The following is a 19,739-nucleotide window of genomic DNA, read 5'->3' as shown; positions in this document are numbered from 1 at the left end:
CTTAGTATCTGTTGAACAATTGCAGGGACAAAGGCTTCTCAAGAGCCACTCCTTGGGTCCCCATACTTGCTTGACTTACAATCACACCCCCTGTCCTTGAACACAAGCCAAGTTTGAATTACGTAATATAAGGACTGTATCTTTGTAGTTTCCTGTATTGTTGATTGTGCACTGAAATAAAAACAGGACTGTTTTAAAAATCAAAGATGGTGGAAATGATCACTGCTCTTTTGAAAATCAAGACACGCATTTTGAATGCTGTTTATACTGTGGTTTTTCAAGCAGTGGGAGTGGTTAGCTGGAGCCAGGAGGTGAGAATGAAGGGAGATTTGGCTGGCAACAACTAGATGATTGACAATTGGTCACTACTCCACAGACAGGTGACAAGTGCCTTCTGCCTGTAACAACTATGTGACTGGCTCCCAAGCAGTCCTTTGCATAGCTTTGATTATAGCTTAATCTGCGTTCTCGTATTATCTGCAAGAAGTCCATCCCCCATGCCCTGCGGGAAACAAGGATTTAGTTTAACAAAAAAAGGATTGCTGGAGAAACTCAGCAGATCTGGAAGTATCTGTGGAGGGGAAGTTGAGACCAGTTCTGACGAAGGGACACTGGGCTCGAAATTTTAACTCCGCTTTCTCTTTGCAGATACTGCTAGACCTGCTAAGTTTCTCCAGGATTTGTTTTTGTTTCAACTCTTCAGCACCCACAGGTCTTTGCTTTAGCTTAAGGACCTGTATACTTTTACCAAATCGTTTAACTTCTGTGACTACTCCAGGAATATCTGGGCTTTATTTCCAACACACTACCAGAGTGAGATACAATATAAATCCAAGGGGGAGCAAAGCATCCAGATAATGTATCCCTCCTTGATTTGGTGCAATATCTGGACTCCAGCTCAACTCTGATTGGAAGCTGCTCAAGCTGCAAATATGCAGCAGATATGGGTCACCTCTGTGTCCAGGAACTCCAATATGCTGCAGCTGCAACATATCAGTTAAATTTGGATTTCAACCTATATTTTCTTTGTTATTAATTGAATCACATTATCCTTGCTCTTCACACCTGAAGAATTCCTACTCTGAACACTTTATAATTTTTATTTCCTTTTCTTAAACCCTGGTATAGTGTTTAGTTTAGGTTTAGCTATAGTGATTGCTGGGTGCATAAAAGTTGAGGAAATTATAGTTAAAAAACATGGATTCAGAGTTTCCTATTAACTAAAGATACTACTTGGCTTTAACAATAACAATGGTCATAATTACACAATTGATTCCCTAAAGTAAGAGTACAAGTTCAATAATATGATGTAATAAAAATGGGTTTGGACTGATTGGTCACGATCAGCCAACAGCCTCATCAATTGATTAATATACTCTCTATCAATCTTAATAAAAGGCACATTGAATACTTGTACCAAAGTGCATTCCACATTTCATTTGTAAGTTATATGAACAGTTTGCAATACAAACTTCATCAGGAAATCACTATAAGCTCAATCATAATGCACAAACCCAACCTGGTGACAATGAAGGAAGAATTTCTCTAATACTAAAAACAAGGGGAGAATTTATTCCAGGGGACAGGCTCCTGTCAGTGGACCCAAAAGTTAAGATTCCCTAGCGGCTGGGGAAGAAAGGTGAAATGCAGGGCCATTCAATGACATGGTTTGGACTGGATATTTTGCTCCTCCAACCTTCTGATGAGGTCACTGGTTCCTGCAGACATATCCCTCAGCATCGATCCTTCCACCTGTGTTCAGTGATAGAGGGACATGTGATCTCCACTGGCCTGACTCAAGTGCTTTCACTGGCTGCTGATCCTGGACTTAGAAGTGCCAACATACGTCCCTCAACCTGTACGTTCAGACCATCCTCCTCCAGATTATGACCTTCAGACTGCCCTATCAGTCTTTCTGCTCTGCTTTACACCCTTGTGACCATAATATCAGACCCCCCCTTTGATCTACTCTCAGCACTTTCATATTTTTCAATCTTGACATGACAGTATCACTGTCTGGGCCTGTACTTATTGCATATCCTTTAACTGCCCTTCAGAAGAGGGTAGTGAGTTTGTTTTGGAGCCACTACAGTTCACTTCCTGTAGGTAGACCCACAATGCTCTGTGGAAGGGAGTTCCAGGATTCTGAGCCAGCGACACTGAAGGAATGGTGATACATTTCCAAATTAGGATGGTTGAGATTTGCAAGTGCAGGTGTTTCCAAGTATTTGTTGCCCTTGTTATGGATGGTAGTGGTTTTGTAGGGTTCTATCTGAGGAGCATTGGTGAGTTTCTGCACAGCATCTTGTAGATGGAGTACATTGCTAATACTAAGTATCGCTGATGAAGGAAGTGGATATGATGCCAACCAAACAGACGGCTTTGTCCTGGATGGTGTGGAGCTTCTTTAAGTGTCATTGGAGCTGCACTTATCTAGTTATGTGGCGACAATACAATCACATCCTTGACTTGGGCCTTGTAGATAGTTAACAGGTTTTGGGGAGTCAGGAAGTGGACAGGAGTCAAGACATAACAACAGGCTGTTGACAGTGGGGGATCAGCGATCCCATTGAACGTCAAAGGGTTTTCATATTGGAAAGGGTCAATGCTTGGCACTTATACACAGTGAATGCTACCTGCCACTTGTCAGCCCAAACCTGGATACTGGCCAGGTCTGACTGCATTTGGGCAGGGACTGCTTCAGGATTTGAGGAGTTGCAAAAGGTGCTTAACATTGTGTAATTATTTCTTGGGACCAGTTTCAATGTTTATCACAGCTAATATTTAAGATTTCTTGGACCTTCCTTCCATTAGTACCCAGTAAGTTAATCCCTTTTTAAATAATAACTTTCAGAAGATGCAAGCCAGTTCCATACTAACCCCCTTATCTCTATGGTAACAGAAAACATCTGGGATATCTGATAAATATTTATATTAACTGTTAGTTTCAAAGCTAAGTCATTGCTGAGTTCAAACAGATCCTATTTTTGCTGACCTTATTAAATAAATAGAGATAATCATGTTAACTGACATTACTTAAAGTTGCCCCAAATTTTTAATGTCCAAAGGCTGGGTTACCTTTCATACGTAAAGTTTAGTTCCCCTAAACTGATAGGTATACATCCAAAGATTGAAAATCCTGAAATTTAAAGTGTTCACACCATGCTCCTTCAGATTTTGATGCATTACTTTACATTTTGTCTGTGGTTTGAAATAACTGAAAAAACTTCTTCTCATACCTCTCCAATTAACTCTACTTAATCAATAATGTCAATAGACGTGAAAGATATCTTCCTTATAGGCTACTTCACCTAAGAAAACAGCTAGTATTTAGTTATGGATTTAAAATCTCAATGTAGAATTTCTAAAATTTGCATGAGCAGTGAAACCTTGAAGGAAAACAGAAAAGCATAACTGTAGTTGAGACAAAGTATATTAAAAGTGCAATATTGAAATATCTTTGACAAGGACGAATTGGGAAAAACAAATCTTAGCAATCTCAAATTTTGCCAACCTTTGACTGTCACTTTTGAAAGAGAATAATATAATTGAAAGCAACTCCACTCTTAAATAAATAATGTTCTAAAAATAAGTGTAATGATCAGAATACTCACTCTGTGCAGATTTTATTCTGTTTATAAAATTTGTGTCTTGCTGTGAACAACCGTGAGATGTATTTAGCCATTTCCATATCATCCTAAGGAAAAGTAAAAGAAAAATAATACTATATAATATCTAAAATAATGGATTTCGTACCAACATGATGAACAAGTTAGTAATTTCCACCATATAATTTTGGTGCATACCTCACCACAATGCAGCAAGACAGAGTGGTATTGCACACTCTTAACATAACATCTCTCACCACTACACTGACAGCCCAGGAGAATTTACAGCCTACAACAAACTTCTCCCCACTCTCAGCAGGGTTTTTGGCCCAATCAACTTGCAAATTATGTGTACATCTTGTAATTAGTTGGGAATCTACTATTTCCATGCCTTCCCACTCGTGTATCAGTGATGCCACATACATTTAAGGCAAGTTGAAATGCAAGGGGCTGTGGGAATCTTGTTAGCGAGCATGCCAGAAAGATTTGACGTCAAAGTAGCCATGCCTCCCTCTCATTTTTATCTTCAACTGCACTAACACACTCAGCAGTTTATTCAGAACTAGGTTAGAATTTTAAATAAAATCCTTTTTGCACCTCTCGTCCCTTTTACTTTCCTTTTTTTACACAATGCAACTGATTTTCCTTGTCGTCAATGGCAAATTCTCCACTGATGGGCAGCAAACCTGCAAAGAATCTGCTCTGAATCAGACCTGAGCGATCTACATTGAGATCTGACTCAGTAAAATGGGTTCGGATAATGACTAAGTGTAAGCAACAAGCATTAGCTCTTGCATGAACCAATTTCGGCAGCTCACCCATCAGCCCCAAAATGAAATTTCAGTCCCTTTTTAAAAAAACCAACCTGTTCCAGGATGTCATTATGAACCTCTAGAGCAGGTGGGACTTGAAGCCAGACCTTCTTGCTCAGAGGTGGGACAACACCACTGTGTCACAAGAGCCCTAAAGCTGACTGCACCTGGTACTCGCAGGCCATCTCCCAACAACGTTCTAACCAGGTCTGAGTCTGCTTAGCTTTTGAGATCAGAAGATATTGGATATTTTCAGACTAGTATGCTGCTTTGTGTCTTGTATAACACAGGCTCGCATTCTTAAACTCCTTAAATCACCCCATAATATAATTCACATTATTTCACCTGCACATATACATACATATTTATAGGAAAAATCACATTAACCTTTGTGGGTAAATTTAATTGATCCAAGGTTCCCATAAATGGCAGTAGACATTTTTAAGACCATAAGACATGGGAGTGGAAGTAAGGCCAATCGGCCACATCGAGTCCACTCCGCCATTCAATCATGGCTGATAGGCATTTCATTGCCACTTACCCGCACTCTCCCTGAATCCCTTTGTCAGATGTGTTCAAGAGGGATGCAGCATCAATAGATCCTTAGGCTCTTTATTTAATTAGTATTCAAGTATTAGTTTTATACTTAATTTGGTAAGCATTGCATGAGGTAATGAAAACCACACAAGGAACATTTTTACTTTAACATTTAAAGTCTGCAGACACCCAATATTAAACTCAAACTTTCGTCACTCCATGTGGAAGTCAAAACAACATTTTTTTTTAAACATTAGCAAATAATTATTCAATCAAAGCAAAATATTATTAGAATATAATCAGAATACCTGCCCAACGCAACAAGCAGCATAATCTAAACTTAAAATAAAAACTTGAACTATCAAGTAGTCATTGTCATGTGGAAGAGGTACAGTCAAATTTTTATCAAAAACTGCCAGTGATATAATGAAACCAAATATATTCTTAAAGAATATTTTTAAACAATGATGACACTCTCTTGAATCAGATATTGTTCTGAAAATTGAATTATTAGCTATGCAACCTGTTATTTTTCAGAAAAGAGTCATTGCACTCAAAATGTTAATTATTTCCCTCTCCACAAATATGCCAGATCTGCTGAGCTTCTCCGGCATTTTCTGTTTTTTTTATTTTCTAGCTGTTTTTCTAAAATATTTTGTCATAAAAAAGAAAATTTAAAAACTTTTAATTGGAGATGGTAGAAGAGTTTTGGACTCCCCTACACTAAGAAATAAAATCGTCTTTTGCAATCTAGCCAGTTATCAAACTGACAAGGAGTAAATTTTAAATTTTGTACTTATCATACACGAGAAGGAGAAATGAAAAGCAACCATTTTAATTTTTAACAGTTACAACATCAGTCATGGTACGTTCATGTTCCATTGCAATCTCTTTGTAGCTAAGTATTTTATATTGAAGTGAATTGAATTGAATTGAATTTATTGTCATGTGTACCGAGGCACAGTGAAAAGCTTTGTCTTGTGAGCAATACAGGCAGACCACAGAGTTAAGTAGCATAGATAAGTAAATAATAGGTAAACAGCGGCAAATACAAAAACACAGGTACAGGCGAATGTTAAGTTTGTGAGTCCATTCAGTATTCTAACTACAGTAGGGTAGAAACTGTTTTGATACTGGTTGGAGTGTGTGTTCATGATTCTGTACCTTCTCCTTGATGGTAGAGGCTGTTGAAAAGCATTGCCAGGGTGGGATGGATCTTTGAAAATGGTGGCAGTCTTTCGTTGACAGCGGGTCTGGTAGATGGATTCTATAGATGGGAGGTTGGCCTTTGTGAGTGTCCGGGCCGAGTTCACCACTCTCTGTAAATGTCTCCGATCTTGAATGGTACAGTTGGCATACCAGGTAATGATACACCCAGACAGAATGCTCTCGATGGCACACCTTTAAAAGTTGACAAGAGTATTCGCTGTCATGCCAAATTTCCTCAGCTGCCTGAGGAAGAAGAGACATTGTGGGCCTTTGTAACCAGTGCATCCACATGAACATTCCAAGAAAACTTGTTGTGGATGACCACTCCCAGGAGCTTGACACTCTCCATTCATTCCACCTCTGTGCTGTTAATGTGTAGGGGGGAATGAGTAACATCCCACTGAAAGTCAATAATGAGTTCCTTGGCTTAGTCAGCATTGACAGCTAGTTTGTTCTCAGTGCACCATTTTTCCAGGTCTTCCACATCCCCTCTGTAGTCTGTCTCATCGCCATCTGAGATTCAACCGACTATAGTGGTGTCAGCAGCGAACCTGTAAATGGCATTAGTCTGGTGTTTGGCGACGCAGTCATGGGTATACAGCAAGTACAGGAGAGGGCTGAGTATTCACCCCTGAGAGGCTCCAGCATTGAGTGTTTATGAGGATGAACTATTGTCCCCAATCTTCACTGATTGTGGCCTGTGGGTCAGGAAACTGAGGATCCAGTTGCATAGAGTGGGGTTTATTATTCTATATCATATTTTACAAGTCATCAGCTCTTCTCAAGATGTTTTATGTTTTGTCTGGTATGTTGCTAAAAGTAATGCAGCATTGCCAGATCAGAGTTATTCTGCAAGCTCCATATTGGGAAGGGTAAATGATGCTGCTAGACCTCCATAGAAATATAGCAGGCTTTGCTTTGATACAACAGCCTACAGTTTCAAATTGCTGCGATTTTAATGCCACCATTGTTTAATATAAATTGGTGAAAATAATGCTGAATGGAACATCCAGCTAACTGTGCAGTACTCAGTGTTTAATAAATAGGTTTATATGGCTACCTGGCATTCATCTAATGTTCACGAAAGACATAGGCACAGAAAATAGACCGTTTGAGCCTGCTCTGCTTTTCAATATAATTGTGGATAATAATCCAGACCCCTGTTCCTGCTTTCTCTCAAATCCTTTCATCCCTTTAACTTAAAGAACTGTATCTTACTCCTTTTGAACAAGTTCAAATGTTCTGGCCACAACCGCTTTCTGTGGCAAAGAATTCTACAGCTCACCACTCTTTAGATGAAGATATTTTTCCTCATCTCAGTGCTACATAGCCGACCCTCTATGCTTAAATTATGAGCCCTTATTCAGGACTCCCTAGTCATTTACAAGATGCTTCCTGCATTTACCTTGTCTTGCTAGACCTTTATAGGTTTCTATGCGACCCCCCCTCGTTCTTCTAAACTGCGTGAAAATGATCCTAACCAATCAAGTCTCTCTTCATTCTTCAACTCTGTGATCCCTGGAATCAGTCTGCTATGCAATCTGTCCATAACCTGAATGTCCTTTCTCAGCTATGGAGACCAAAACTGCACAGGTGTGGTCTCACCAAGGCCATGTACAACTGCAGCAAGACTTCCCTGCCCGTGTATTCGAATCTCACCAAGGCATGTACAACTGCAGCAAGACTTCCCTGCCCGTGTATTCGAATCCTCTTGCTACGAAGGCTAACATACCATTTGTCATCTTCACTGTGTGCTGCACCTGCATGCTTGCTTTCAGTGGTGGGTGTACAAGGACATTCAGGTCTCATTGCACCTCTCTGTTTCAGACAAAAAAAATTGAAAGAACCGTGGATGCTGGAAATCTAAAACAAAATCTCAGCAGGTCTAGCAGTTTCTGTGGAGAGAAATCAGAGTTAATGCTTTGGGTCCAGCAACCCTGCCTCAGTACTTCTGCCAGACCTGCTGAGATTTTCCAGCAATTTCTTTTAAGATTCACACTGAAGCCTCTCTGCATCCTCCTCAGTTTAACCTCTCACCCAACTCTGTCTTCTGCAAACTTGTATATGTTACATTTAGTTCCTTCAACTAAATCATTAATATATGTTGTGAAGCACTGATCCCTGTAGTACTCCACAAGATAATGCCTGTCACGTGGTAAAATGAATAACTGTTGCAGTTCCTCCGTGCACTCTTTAAATAAATATTTGTCATTGCCTACTACCCTCATCTCTTTAAGTAATGTTCTCAAATTTATCATAGCTAGCACGCATCTCATATCATCAGACTCCTTGATTAGGATTCAGAACCATAGTCTCAGAATGAACTAAATCACTCTCCATTTTAAGGAAAACCTCTATCATATTAATTCACCCTTGCAATGTTTTGCATAGCTAGACTGCCAAATATTCCTTTCTGATTACACAATAACCAATCTAAGATGGCTGTTCTCCAGTTGGTTCCTCATCATATTGATCCAGAAAACTATCACGCACACACTCTGAGAATACCTACCATTTAGTTTGCTATGCCCAGTCGATGTGCAGATGAAAGTTGCCCATAATTACAGCCATACCCCTATTGCTTGCATGTCTAATTCCCAGATTACTGCGTTTCCTAACATTACCACTACAATTTGATGGACTATATATAACCCTTATTATTTTTTCCAACGCTTGGTGTATCTAAGCTCTGCTGATCTACAGATGCCACTTCACTGCAGCTAAGCTCCTTCCTCACTATTGTGTTAAATCCCTCTTTAACTAGCAATGCTACCTCACCTCCTTTTCATCTGTCCTTCCTAAAAGTGAATACCCTGGATATTCCGCGTGTGCAATCTCACCTGTATCATACTTGTTTATATCTATTTGTGTAAATAATTCATCTGCTTTATTGCAAATGTTCTGTGCATTAAGGCACAAGGCCTGAATGCTCATACTTTTAATATTCTTAGTGTCATTCACATTTCACATGTTAGCCATTTGATTCTTGCCCTTGAATTGACTTTTCTTATTTCCCCATTCAGTCTTTGTTCTTGCTTTTGTTTCCCTGTCTTCTGACTCCTTGTATAGGTTCCCATCTCCTCGCCATTTTAGTTTAAATCCTCCCTGATCGCATTAGCAAATACTCACCCAAAACATCAGTTCTAGTTCTGCCCAGGTGCAACCCACTCAGTTTGTACTAGTCCCAACCACCCTAGAACTCTGTGGGAAGCTAGGAAAGTGATTGCTGGGCCTCTTGCTGGGATATTTTTATCATTGATAGTCACAGGTGAGGAACCGGAAAACTGGAGGTTGGCTAACGTGGTGACTCTGTTTAAGAAAGGTGGTAAGGACAAGCCAGGGAACTATAGACTAGTGAGCCTGACATCGGTGGTGTTCAACTTGTTGGAGGGAATCCTGAGGAACAGGACGTAGTTGTGTTTGGAAAGGCAAGGACTGATTAGGGATAGTCAACATGGCTTTGTGTGTGGAAAATCATGTCTCACAAACTTGATTGAGTTTTTTTGAAGAAGTAACAAAGAGGATTGATGAGGGCAAAGCAGTAGATGTGACCTATATGGGCTTCAGTAAGGCGTTCGACAAGGTTCCTCATGGTAGATTGGTTAGCAAGGTTAGATTTCATGGAATACAGGGAGAACTAGCCATTTGGATACAGAACTGGCTCAAAGAAGACATAGGGTGGTGGAGGAGGGTTGTTTTTCAGACTGGAGGCCTGTGACCACTGGAGTGCCGTAAAGACCTGTGCTGGGTCCACTACTTTTTGTCATTTATATAAATGATTTGAATGTGAGCTTAAGAGGTATAGTTAGTAAGCTTGCAGATGACACCAAAATTGGAGGTGTAGTGGACAGCGAAGAAGATTACCTTAGATTACAACAGGACCTTGATCAGTTGGGCCAATGGGCTGAGAAGTAGCAGATGGAGTTTAATTTAGATAAATGTGAGGTGCTGCATTTTTGGAAAGCAAACCTGAGTGGGACTTATACACTTAATGGTAAGGTCCTAGGGAGTGTTCTTGAACAAAGGGATCTTGGAGTGGAGGTTCATAGCTCCTTGAAAGTGGAGTAGCAGGTAGATAGGATAGTGAAGAAGGTGTTTGGTTTGCTTTCCTTTATTAGTCAGAGTATTGAGTACAGGAGTTGGGAGGTCATGTTGTGGCTGTACAGGACATTGGTTAGGCCACTTTTGGAATATTGCTTGCAATTCTAGTCTCCTTCCTATCGGAAAGATGTTGTCAAACTTGAAAAGGTTCAGAAAAGACTTACAAGGATGTTGACAGTTGGAGGATTTGAGCTATAGGGAGAGGCTGAAAAGGCTAGGGCTGTTTTCCCTGGAGGGTTGGAGGCTGAGGGGTGATCTTATAGAGGTTTATAAAAATCATGAGGGGAATGGATAAGGTAAATAGAATAGACAAGGTATTTTCCCTGGGATGGGGGGAGTCCAGAACTAGAGGGCATAGGTTTAGGGTGAGAGGGGAAAGGTATAAAAGAGACTTACGGGGCAACTTTCTCACGCAGAGGATGGTGCGTGTGTGGAATGGGCTGCCAGAGGAAGTGGTGGAGGCTAGTACAATTGCAACATTTAAAAGGCATCTGGATGGGTATATGAATAGGAAGGGTTTGAAGGGATATGAGCTGGGTGCTAGCAGGTGGGACTAGATTGGGTTGGGATAGCTGGTCAGCATGGACGAGTTGAATCGAAGGGTCTAATTCTGTGCTGTACATCTCTATGATTCTAAATGGCCCCAGTATCCCAAGAGATTGAGTGTTACAGGCATTCATTCCTCTCTCGTTGTAAATGTGTTATTTTTATTTTGCATGCCATTGTGAAAGTAACACCCTGTCGTGCTGCCTCCCACTCACTTATTTGAATTACTGTAAAGGGAACTGTAAGTGGACCAACAGGAAGCAAGAATGGGTTTGAAGGAAAATATGTAAAAACATTGTGTACTGAAAACAAAAATGGATAATATTGTTAAGTTAATAGATTCAACAACCTTTTCTTGTTCCTCTTTTTGTGCCATTACAAATAAGAAACAAACTTAAAATACAGCTAATGTTTCACTTTCTGCTGTGTCTATGACTTCAATAAATATCTTCCTGTGAAACAACCACTTGTTCTGTCCAAATACAATAAAGCACTAATATTGGCAAGCCATTCTTTTAGCCAGTACAGTGCAATAAATGTTCAGCTGCTCTCCTAAGAGAGACTTTCATCAAAAAATTAATAGATTTACAATCCCTTGATTTATAAAACAAATTGGCATATTCAGCAATATGCAGTAAACAGTTAATTAATATAAATGGGTTTGAATGTTCACATGCATTCGAAAAGAATTGTGACATGGTTTTATCACACTAACAAAAATTTTGTACAGTTATTGCAAGAAAACTTTCTTAAAACAAAGCAGTGAATGACAAAAATAAAAGCAAAATGAGAACTTATTTAAAAAATTGCAGACAAATGGAATTTGAAATAGCAAAACAAGTAGCTATATACTGACTTAGACATGAAGAACTATTTAACTCCCGTGTATCCTATTGCCACTAATGTGCTGTTTTCACCATACACGTTTAACACAAATGACCTGCAGGAAGCACCAACTCTAGTGGTGGGTTTCCTGCATGTTTAAAGTACAGTTACATTTGTTGACTGCAGTTGGATTGCACATCAATTTGCATTGTTTCTGCGTTGAGGCTTCTGTTTACACTCACAAGAAAATTTAACTAAATCAGGCATTAGGGCATTCACCATTGAAAGGTATAGAATCAGAAATGCACCTCCTGACAAGAAACAAAGATTTTCAAATATCTCTGTTCAACCTGAAACAACAAAGACTTAGAGCTTTTATGTAGAATTCCAGATATGTACAGGAGATTGTTCTATTAACAAAAGAACAAAAAAAAAATAATTTAATGAAGATGTGAAACACCAAAAGTGGCTAATGATTAGTTGCCAGGAAGGGGAACCGAAAACCAGACATTCTGCTTAAGACTGGGAAAGTCATCACACAGCACACTGCAGAGTGAGGCTATTTAGTCAACTGCACCTGTGTTTTAGGGAAAGCTATCTGATTAGTCCCAATACTCTCCTCTTCTCCCACAGACTTGTGATCTTTCCCCGTCAAGTACATTATGAATGAGCTTTCACCAGCCTTTTGGGCAATGCATTCCAAATAATGACATCGCATGGTGCAAAAAAACATTCTTCATCTTGCTACTAATTTTTTCATCAAATATTTTAAGTTTGTTCTTCTGACACTGGAAACAGTTTTTCTTCATTTACTTCATTCAGCAAAACCCTTCAAGATTTTGAAGACTATCATTAAATGTCTCCTTAATGTTCTGCACTTTAAGAGAAACAATTTATCTGGATTCCATATATCACTGATACCATTTAAATATCTCCTCTGTCAAGTTGTTGACATCCTTCCTGAAGTATTGCAGAACTGGATGCAATACTCCAGCTGGGGTCTAACTAGTGATACATAAAAAGCTTTATGTTGCCATCCTTCTGACTATGCCTTATGGCAGTTTATTCAGCCTATCTGCCTGAATATATGAAACCATCATGGAATTCCTACTTCGGACTTCATAATGGACCCTTTCTAATACTTCAAAGAAAACAATCAAGTTAGACAAATATGATTTGCTAAATTTGGTTGTCATTTATTAATCAAATCTTTTCAAGCAATAATTAATTTTGTTCTTGATTATTTTAACATTATTCTCACAACCAACATCAAACTGAGTGGCCTTTTAGTTGTCAGGTTCATTCCTCTCCTCATTATCGAACAGGCTGTAAATTTGCAGGAATTGCTTCATATGTGCTAATAAGCATTGCTCTTTCCATCCTCATTTCCTTCATCTACTTAGAACAACTGTCACCTGGAATGGGTGACATTTCTCCTGGTCAGCTGTTAAATATCTTTATTTATGTTTAACCAATATAAATTTCCCAGTACTATCTCCTCTACTGTCATATTGATAACATCCTATAACAGGTGAATAAGATTTCTTAAATACTGTCATAAAGAGGGCATGGGTGATTCTGAATTGTACAGTCTAACTGGATAGCTATATTTGCAACTGGGTCTTGGAGGGAGGGTGATGAGGCCAGAAAAGATTAATCAGATTTCCTGAAGCAATCTTTTATCCTTGATTAAGTTCAATGAATTCAGAAGGAGATGCTGTCTTCGATTTAGAAGAAGGAGAAATTTGAAGAATGAAGTTAAAAATCACACAACACCAGGCTATAGTCCAACAGGTCTAACTGGAAGCATTAGCTTTCGGAGCACTGCTCCTTCATCAGGTGGTTGATAATCACCTGATGAAGCAGTAGCGCTCCAAAAGCTAGTGCTTCCAATTAAACCTGTTGGACTATAACCTGGTGTTGTGTGATTTTTAACTTTGTACACCCCAGTCCAACACCGGCATCTCCAAATTTGAAGATGTTTGTAAATGCCTTAGATTAAGCTTAAATTTGTTTAATTCAAATTAATAATGGATGTGATAGCTTCTGTTGATATCTGGAAGAGTACAATTCACAAGGCAGTTCAATATCTGGAAACCATAATTCAACAGGCATTCAATTGATGCATTTAGGAAAAATGTGAAAAAAACATTGCAGCATGGGTATTAAGAAGACATTTGCTAGAAATTAGAATAAGATGATCACAAAAGATTCACAAAGAAGGAACTTTACAGACAACTTGCTGAATAAATGCCAGAGGTCAACTCCAAAGTATCTAAGAGGATAACAATGATTTTTAAATAACTATTAAATTACTATAAACTCAAAGAAGTTTGTAAAGCAAACCACTATAGCTCCAGGTACATACAGTGTAAAATGGAACTGTTTCTTCTTTGTTCGTTAGCTCCACATTAATTGAAGATCTGTTGTGTGTAATATTTCCAATTTCATTCCATCTGTAGGTTAAAAGACATTTTGCATTATCGATCAGGTTTCAGTTTTATTCTTTTGTATCAACTCTGGTTAGCGCTAAATATTTCGGGTGAAAATCCACATAAACTCCTCAGCCAAATTCATTGGGTGATTCATTGAAATGAGGTGGAAGAGTCCATTCTGGGGCGTGGAAGAGTCCATTCTGGGGCAAGGAAAATCTGAAACCTATCAATCAATGTAAAATTAATTGTTTGGGCACGAGGGGATACAGAGGAAAATTATACAAAAAGTAAGACTCAATTTAAACTGTTCTTGCACATACTTTTCAGTTCTTGCACATATTTCAGTTCTTAGGAGGAACTAATGATAAATTCCTCAGGATTAAGGAGCCGCATTGTGCATGAATATCAAAAACTGCCTCAAAAATGTAACTGGGGAAAAGGAAACAGGAGGCTATTTCCCATAGCTTTAAATCTCAGAAGTTTATTGCATTTGGTCCAATGCAGCTTATTTGTTTACCTGTAAGTTATAGTTGGCCGGCTATTCCTGTGCTTTACGAATATTCCCATAAAAGAAATACCAATAACAGTGTCGTTTCCAAGGTTATCCTGTTCAAGGGAAACAAATGTTCATTTACAAGGTGAAACGTACATTACACCCCGCACTCATACAAGTACTACCAAGTTACTTTAGACGTCTCCAAGCAAGGCCCCTATTAAATGTCTTTAACCATAATTTGTTCCCTAATTTGTACACGAGTAATTTAGGTCTACTTCAGATACTTTCATGGGTACAATGTTCCCAAGAAACTGGAGTGTCTAAAATTTAGGAGCGGGTCCACATTAGCTAACGACAATGTGATTTTTCAACCTAGTATTCCAACATTGTAGTTTTGTCTTTGACATGTGCTCTTACATGTACATTTCCAATATTCCTGAAGGTGGACTGAAAAGAACAGATATTACAATGAAATCACGTGCCAATGTTTTAAGCTGTTTTCTGTTACGGTAGGGATGGGGAATGTTTGAGAGGGGTTTCAAGCTAATGAGAGTAGATATCCCCAGGGAATACAGGCCTGGACTTCAAAAGAAACCAGAGGAGCCCTCCTATTCCATCTGGCCTCACAAAGGAAAGTCTTCTTCTTATCAATACATACTACTGAGGGCTTTATTCCTTCCCCATCGGCTTGTCTTGGCTGATGGCTCATGCTGAAACCAGTCAAACACATCAGAGTCTCATGTATGTCAGAGAACCACACAATTTGTACTTACTAATTACATTCTCACTGCATCTGTTCTTTAGGTGGAGCAGTCAGTCAGTGTTTTATCCATAAGCACTCAAAACTGGTCACTGGAATTGGCAAAGATGCCAGATTGGAGCAGGTCCTCTCTTCTGACTTCTAAGCAATGGCTTTCAATTTGTCAAAAGACTCACAAGAGGCTTCATGATTCTTAAACAGCTCAAATGGCCATGCTAGCCAATACAGTACCAGAGTGAGGGTGGGATAGTATCTCTTCTTCGAAGATTTGGAGGCTCTTAATCCAACTTACAAAAGCTTTGTTCATCCCTGCCATCCAGGTACTAGCTAAGAGCATAAGATTATATCTAAGTAGGAAAATTATCTCAAAAGTGATTGGAAAATAATTTTGACTGCATTAAAGCATTTAGACATTGTTCTTTTAGGCTTTGAATGTTGCTTGAGGGCTGTATGATATATGGCTGACAAAGAAGGTTCTCTGGATGATGATATTTTACTGGTGAGAAAAGGAAATCTGGGAAATACTAAAGGAAATAGATAGATTTGGTAGTCTAATTAAAAGGCTCCTGTAAGGAAATGGATAAGGAAGACCTCACTTGTATCCTTCAGTGTCCAGAGACCATGAATGTAAGGTCTAGTTCAGTGTTAACAGTCAAGCTTCCCTCAATTGCTCTGGCATCCTTCTCTTCGAAGCGGTAAATGCCATACAGAATTTCCACTAGAAAACCCACTACACCCTGACCATTGAGAGGAGCCACTATCACAGAAAATGGGAGAAGGACCAGGGAGAATGGAATGAAAAGACAAAAAAAGAAATAAAATAACCTAAAAGCTATTCCCCACTGTCCCCGGTTCTTAATATTAGCTCCTACTTTCCTCTTGCACCAAGCTAACCCGGATATCTGTTGTTTATCCTTTGATTATAATGGAACTTAATTGAGGCAGGAATGACAGCATAAGATTAGCATATTGCTACACCCTCATTGTCTCAAATATGCCATTCATTTCAGTAATGAAGATTCTATTGTTCAAAGGAAATTATGACAGAAAATGTGTCCAGCTGTAAACTCTGTTCAAACTGTAATAATGGGGATCTAGTAGAGTAGGCCATTGTATGAACTCACAATCAATCTAATAAACAAGAGCAAGTTTTGAAATTGTAGAGATTATTTTCATTTTTTAAAAAGCACTTATTAGAAAGGTGGACACTAAAAGAGTGGAAATGAACCAATCAAAATTTTCAAATGTTAATTGCCACAAGATAAATCATTCAGTAGGCTTTCTTGGACAAAGTCCTTAAGTGTTTGCTTATGATTTTTCAGCTTTGTGATTGATTTAAACAAACTGAGCTGATGAACATTTCATTATTTGACTTTTGTTTCTGTCAACCCCCTTAAAGAACAAGCTGTTGGTAGGTCGGTTGTGGGTTGCGTCTACACAAATGATGGATTACTGTAATTCCTACATCTCAAAAATGCTACAGTCAATCACAGATATTTTATAAGGGAGATTGTTTACATTTGAAAATTATGTCCCATTACAAACATAAACTCACTCAGTTTCAGGATCTGATGAGGACTCTATCTCCCATTAGGCTCCCAGGAGTCCTGCACAGGCTTGCACAGAGTGAGACAGGACACCATGCTTTGCCAAGCATTCCTTTTAAACATTTAAAAGAGCTCAGCCATCTTGGTCATCCGGCATTACCTGCCAGTTTGTACAGCAGGGAGACCACTGGACTGGGAATGGCACAGAAAACATATTGCAGGTTCCAGGGCAGCCATAAATTGTAAGTTGTCAGTTTTGGGAGTTAGGCAGTCGATTGCACAAAGGATGGGCTCCAATCCAAACAACGTGCTGCCAGAGTAGGCTCCAAACAATTGGAACTTTGAGTACTACTGGGAGACATTGAGGCTTGAAAGTAGCTTTGATATAACTCAACAAGACTGGAGCTCAGAGAAACTCAGGACCAGTACTAGCATGGTAAAGCTTGCTGGCTATGAACAAGCTGGAACTATGCCTGTCAGTAGATGCTGTGAGTACAGTTTTATGAATTGAGGCAGGTACAGTGCCAAAAGGAGTATGAACACCAGGACGGGAGCAGTTTGTGTGGCAGTCTGTAACTGAGCTGCTATTGAGAGAGTTCTGAAGCTACATCTTTGAAAAGAAGAATCGGAGCACTTTGCAAAGTTTTCACGTGATTTTATGACCTGCAGTGACATTACCATCTGGGGAGTTGCTGAGAAATCTGTGGGAAATGTCTTGATCACATTTGCCATTTGATGTGCTCTGAGTGGTGTTTGACCAGTTTGCCATTGCACATATTTACATAATGCTAATTCTGTTCGTTAGAGCATAAAAATATATATTATAGATTTGTTGACTGTTCGATCTTCAAACAGCAAATTTAAAGTGGGTTATTTTCCAATTCTGTAGGATCTGTGGCTTTATTCCCTTACTGTCCTAGTAAGTACCTGGGTCTTGCACATTGTCTATTTTAAAAATAAAGTTACTGTTCCCTGTCAGACCATAGCATAAATTTGCCAGTTTGGTCTAGAATCAGAATACGCCTTTGCAACATTGAAGTTACTTGCATCACAGTGCATCAATGTCACTTTTATAAAATAAAGAAACCCTTGCTAATGTACATTTAAATTCCATTTTCTCTTTAAAACTTGTGTTCAATTGCATCAATCCAACTTGGAAGGAAGTTAAGCATGTTCAGAACCAAACTAAAAATACAATAAATACATAAAATATCTGAGAAGTTATCTTTCTAAATCAATGTGATAATTTTGATATACCTTAGCAGGGAAACTTTCTTGCCCAAAGCCTTCAAGCTGTTCCACTTCCTTTATATAAAGCAACTCAGCTTCTGCAGCTGGCATTCCACTTGGAAGAGAGAAAAATTTAATTCAATACACCCAAAAGTCCTTCAAAGATAACACTTTCCCTGTCCAAATACAGCTCTAGCTGCATTGATCAAGTATGGACTTCGGACAACAGCAAATAATACATTTGAACCCTCTCAAAATCAGCTTGGAGAAGCTCAAATACGCCAGGCATATGGCAAACCATGGCGGATATCATTTCCACGATTTGAATCTAAGACAACATGGACAAAGGATTGTAAGAAAGGTGCCGGTCTGTAGTCCTTCTAAGACATGAAGAAAAGAGAAAAGCAGGAAACACAAAAATTAAGTCAAATTTTATAAAATTAACCTTTCACAAGCCAGTTTAATAGAACAAATATCATGAATATTTGGGCATTGATACAGAAATAGCAAACTTGCTTTTACTTAGCACGTCTTTTAGGATTGCTTCAAATCCAATGCATTGTTTTGAATTATAGTAACAATGGTTGTGTGGGTCAATTTGACACAGCAAAGCCCCATTAACAGCAGGTGAGATGGATGACCTTTATCTTTGGTGGTTTTGAATGAGGGGACAGTGCTAGGTAAAGTTTCAGAAAATTGTAAGGGCAGAATTCAATTGGGGTCCAAGTGATTTGCGCTATGGCAAGAGACAGTGAAGAGTAAGGGGTCCACCTTGACACAGAGGTCAGCTTCCTACATCTTTTCGGCTTTTCGCAAGGGGCTTGGTGAGATTCTCACTGGGCAGCAGTGAAATGCTAACTGATGCTCATTATTGCTTGCTAAATGTCTTGTTAACTGCCCAACTCACCTCAGCAATTTTCGGAGTCCCAGTTTAGCAAACTTGCCAGACTGATGAAAATAGACTGGAAGCAGAGCCTAGCAGGGAAGACAGTAGAGGAAAAATGGCAGGAGTTTGTGGGTAAAATTGAGGACACTGTACAGAGGTTCATCCCCAAGAAGAGAAAGATTATCCAGGGAGGGATTAGACAGCCATCGCTGACAAAGGGAGTCAGGAAATCTATCAAAGAAAAAGAGAGAGCCGATAAAGTGGCCAAGAGCACTGGGAAATCAGAAGATTGGGAAGGCTACAAAAACAAACAGAGGATAACAAAGAGAGAAATAAGAAAGGAGAGGATCAAATATGAAGGTAGGCTAGCCAGTAATATTAGAAATGATAGTAAAAGTTTCTTTCAATACATAAGAAACAAACGACAGGCAAGAGTAGACATTGCGCCACTTCAAACTGATGCTGGAAGCCTAATGATGGGAGATAAGGAAATAGCTGGAGAACTTAATAAGTACTTTGCGTCAGTCTTCACAGTGGAAGACATGAGTAATATCCCAACAATTAAAGGGAGTCAGGGGGCTGAGTTAAGTATGGTTGCCATTACAAAAGAGAAAGTGCTAGTGGGCGACATCCTAAAGTTCTGAGGGAGGTGGCTGAGGAAATAGCAGAGGCGTTGGTTGAGATCTTTCAAAAATCACTGGAGTCAGGGAAAGTCCCGGATGATTGGAAGATCACTGTTGTAACCCC

At 39.2% G+C, this 19,739-nt stretch overlaps 1 protein-coding gene across 10 annotated transcripts in view; it reads right to left on the bottom strand.

Moving 5' to 3' along the window:
• Window positions 1-19,739, bottom strand: part of LOC122552829 (tyrosine-protein phosphatase non-receptor type 14-like) — a 255,939-nt gene that overhangs the window by 37,930 nt on the left and 198,270 nt on the right. For all 10 annotated transcript variants that reach the window (XM_043695826.1, XM_043695822.1, XM_043695825.1 and 7 more), the window contains 4 exons: window positions 18,134-18,221; window positions 14,591-14,679; window positions 14,007-14,094; window positions 3,615-3,697 (listed from right to left, as the gene is read on the bottom strand). In XM_043695826.1, the coding sequence (XP_043551761.1) occupies window positions 3,615-3,697; window positions 14,007-14,094; window positions 14,591-14,679; window positions 18,134-18,221 (348 nt within the window). The remainder of the gene's footprint in view (window positions 1-3,614; window positions 3,698-14,006; window positions 14,095-14,590; window positions 14,680-18,133; window positions 18,222-19,739) is intronic.

Source organism: Chiloscyllium plagiosum, chromosome 9 (genome assembly GCF_004010195.1).
Source record: "Chiloscyllium plagiosum isolate BGI_BamShark_2017 chromosome 9, ASM401019v2, whole genome shotgun sequence".
Lineage (NCBI taxonomy): Eukaryota > Metazoa > Chordata > Chondrichthyes > Orectolobiformes > Hemiscylliidae > Chiloscyllium > Chiloscyllium plagiosum.
The sequence above is the reverse complement of the archived record's forward strand: the minus strand, read 5'-3'. Positions and strand labels throughout refer to the sequence as shown.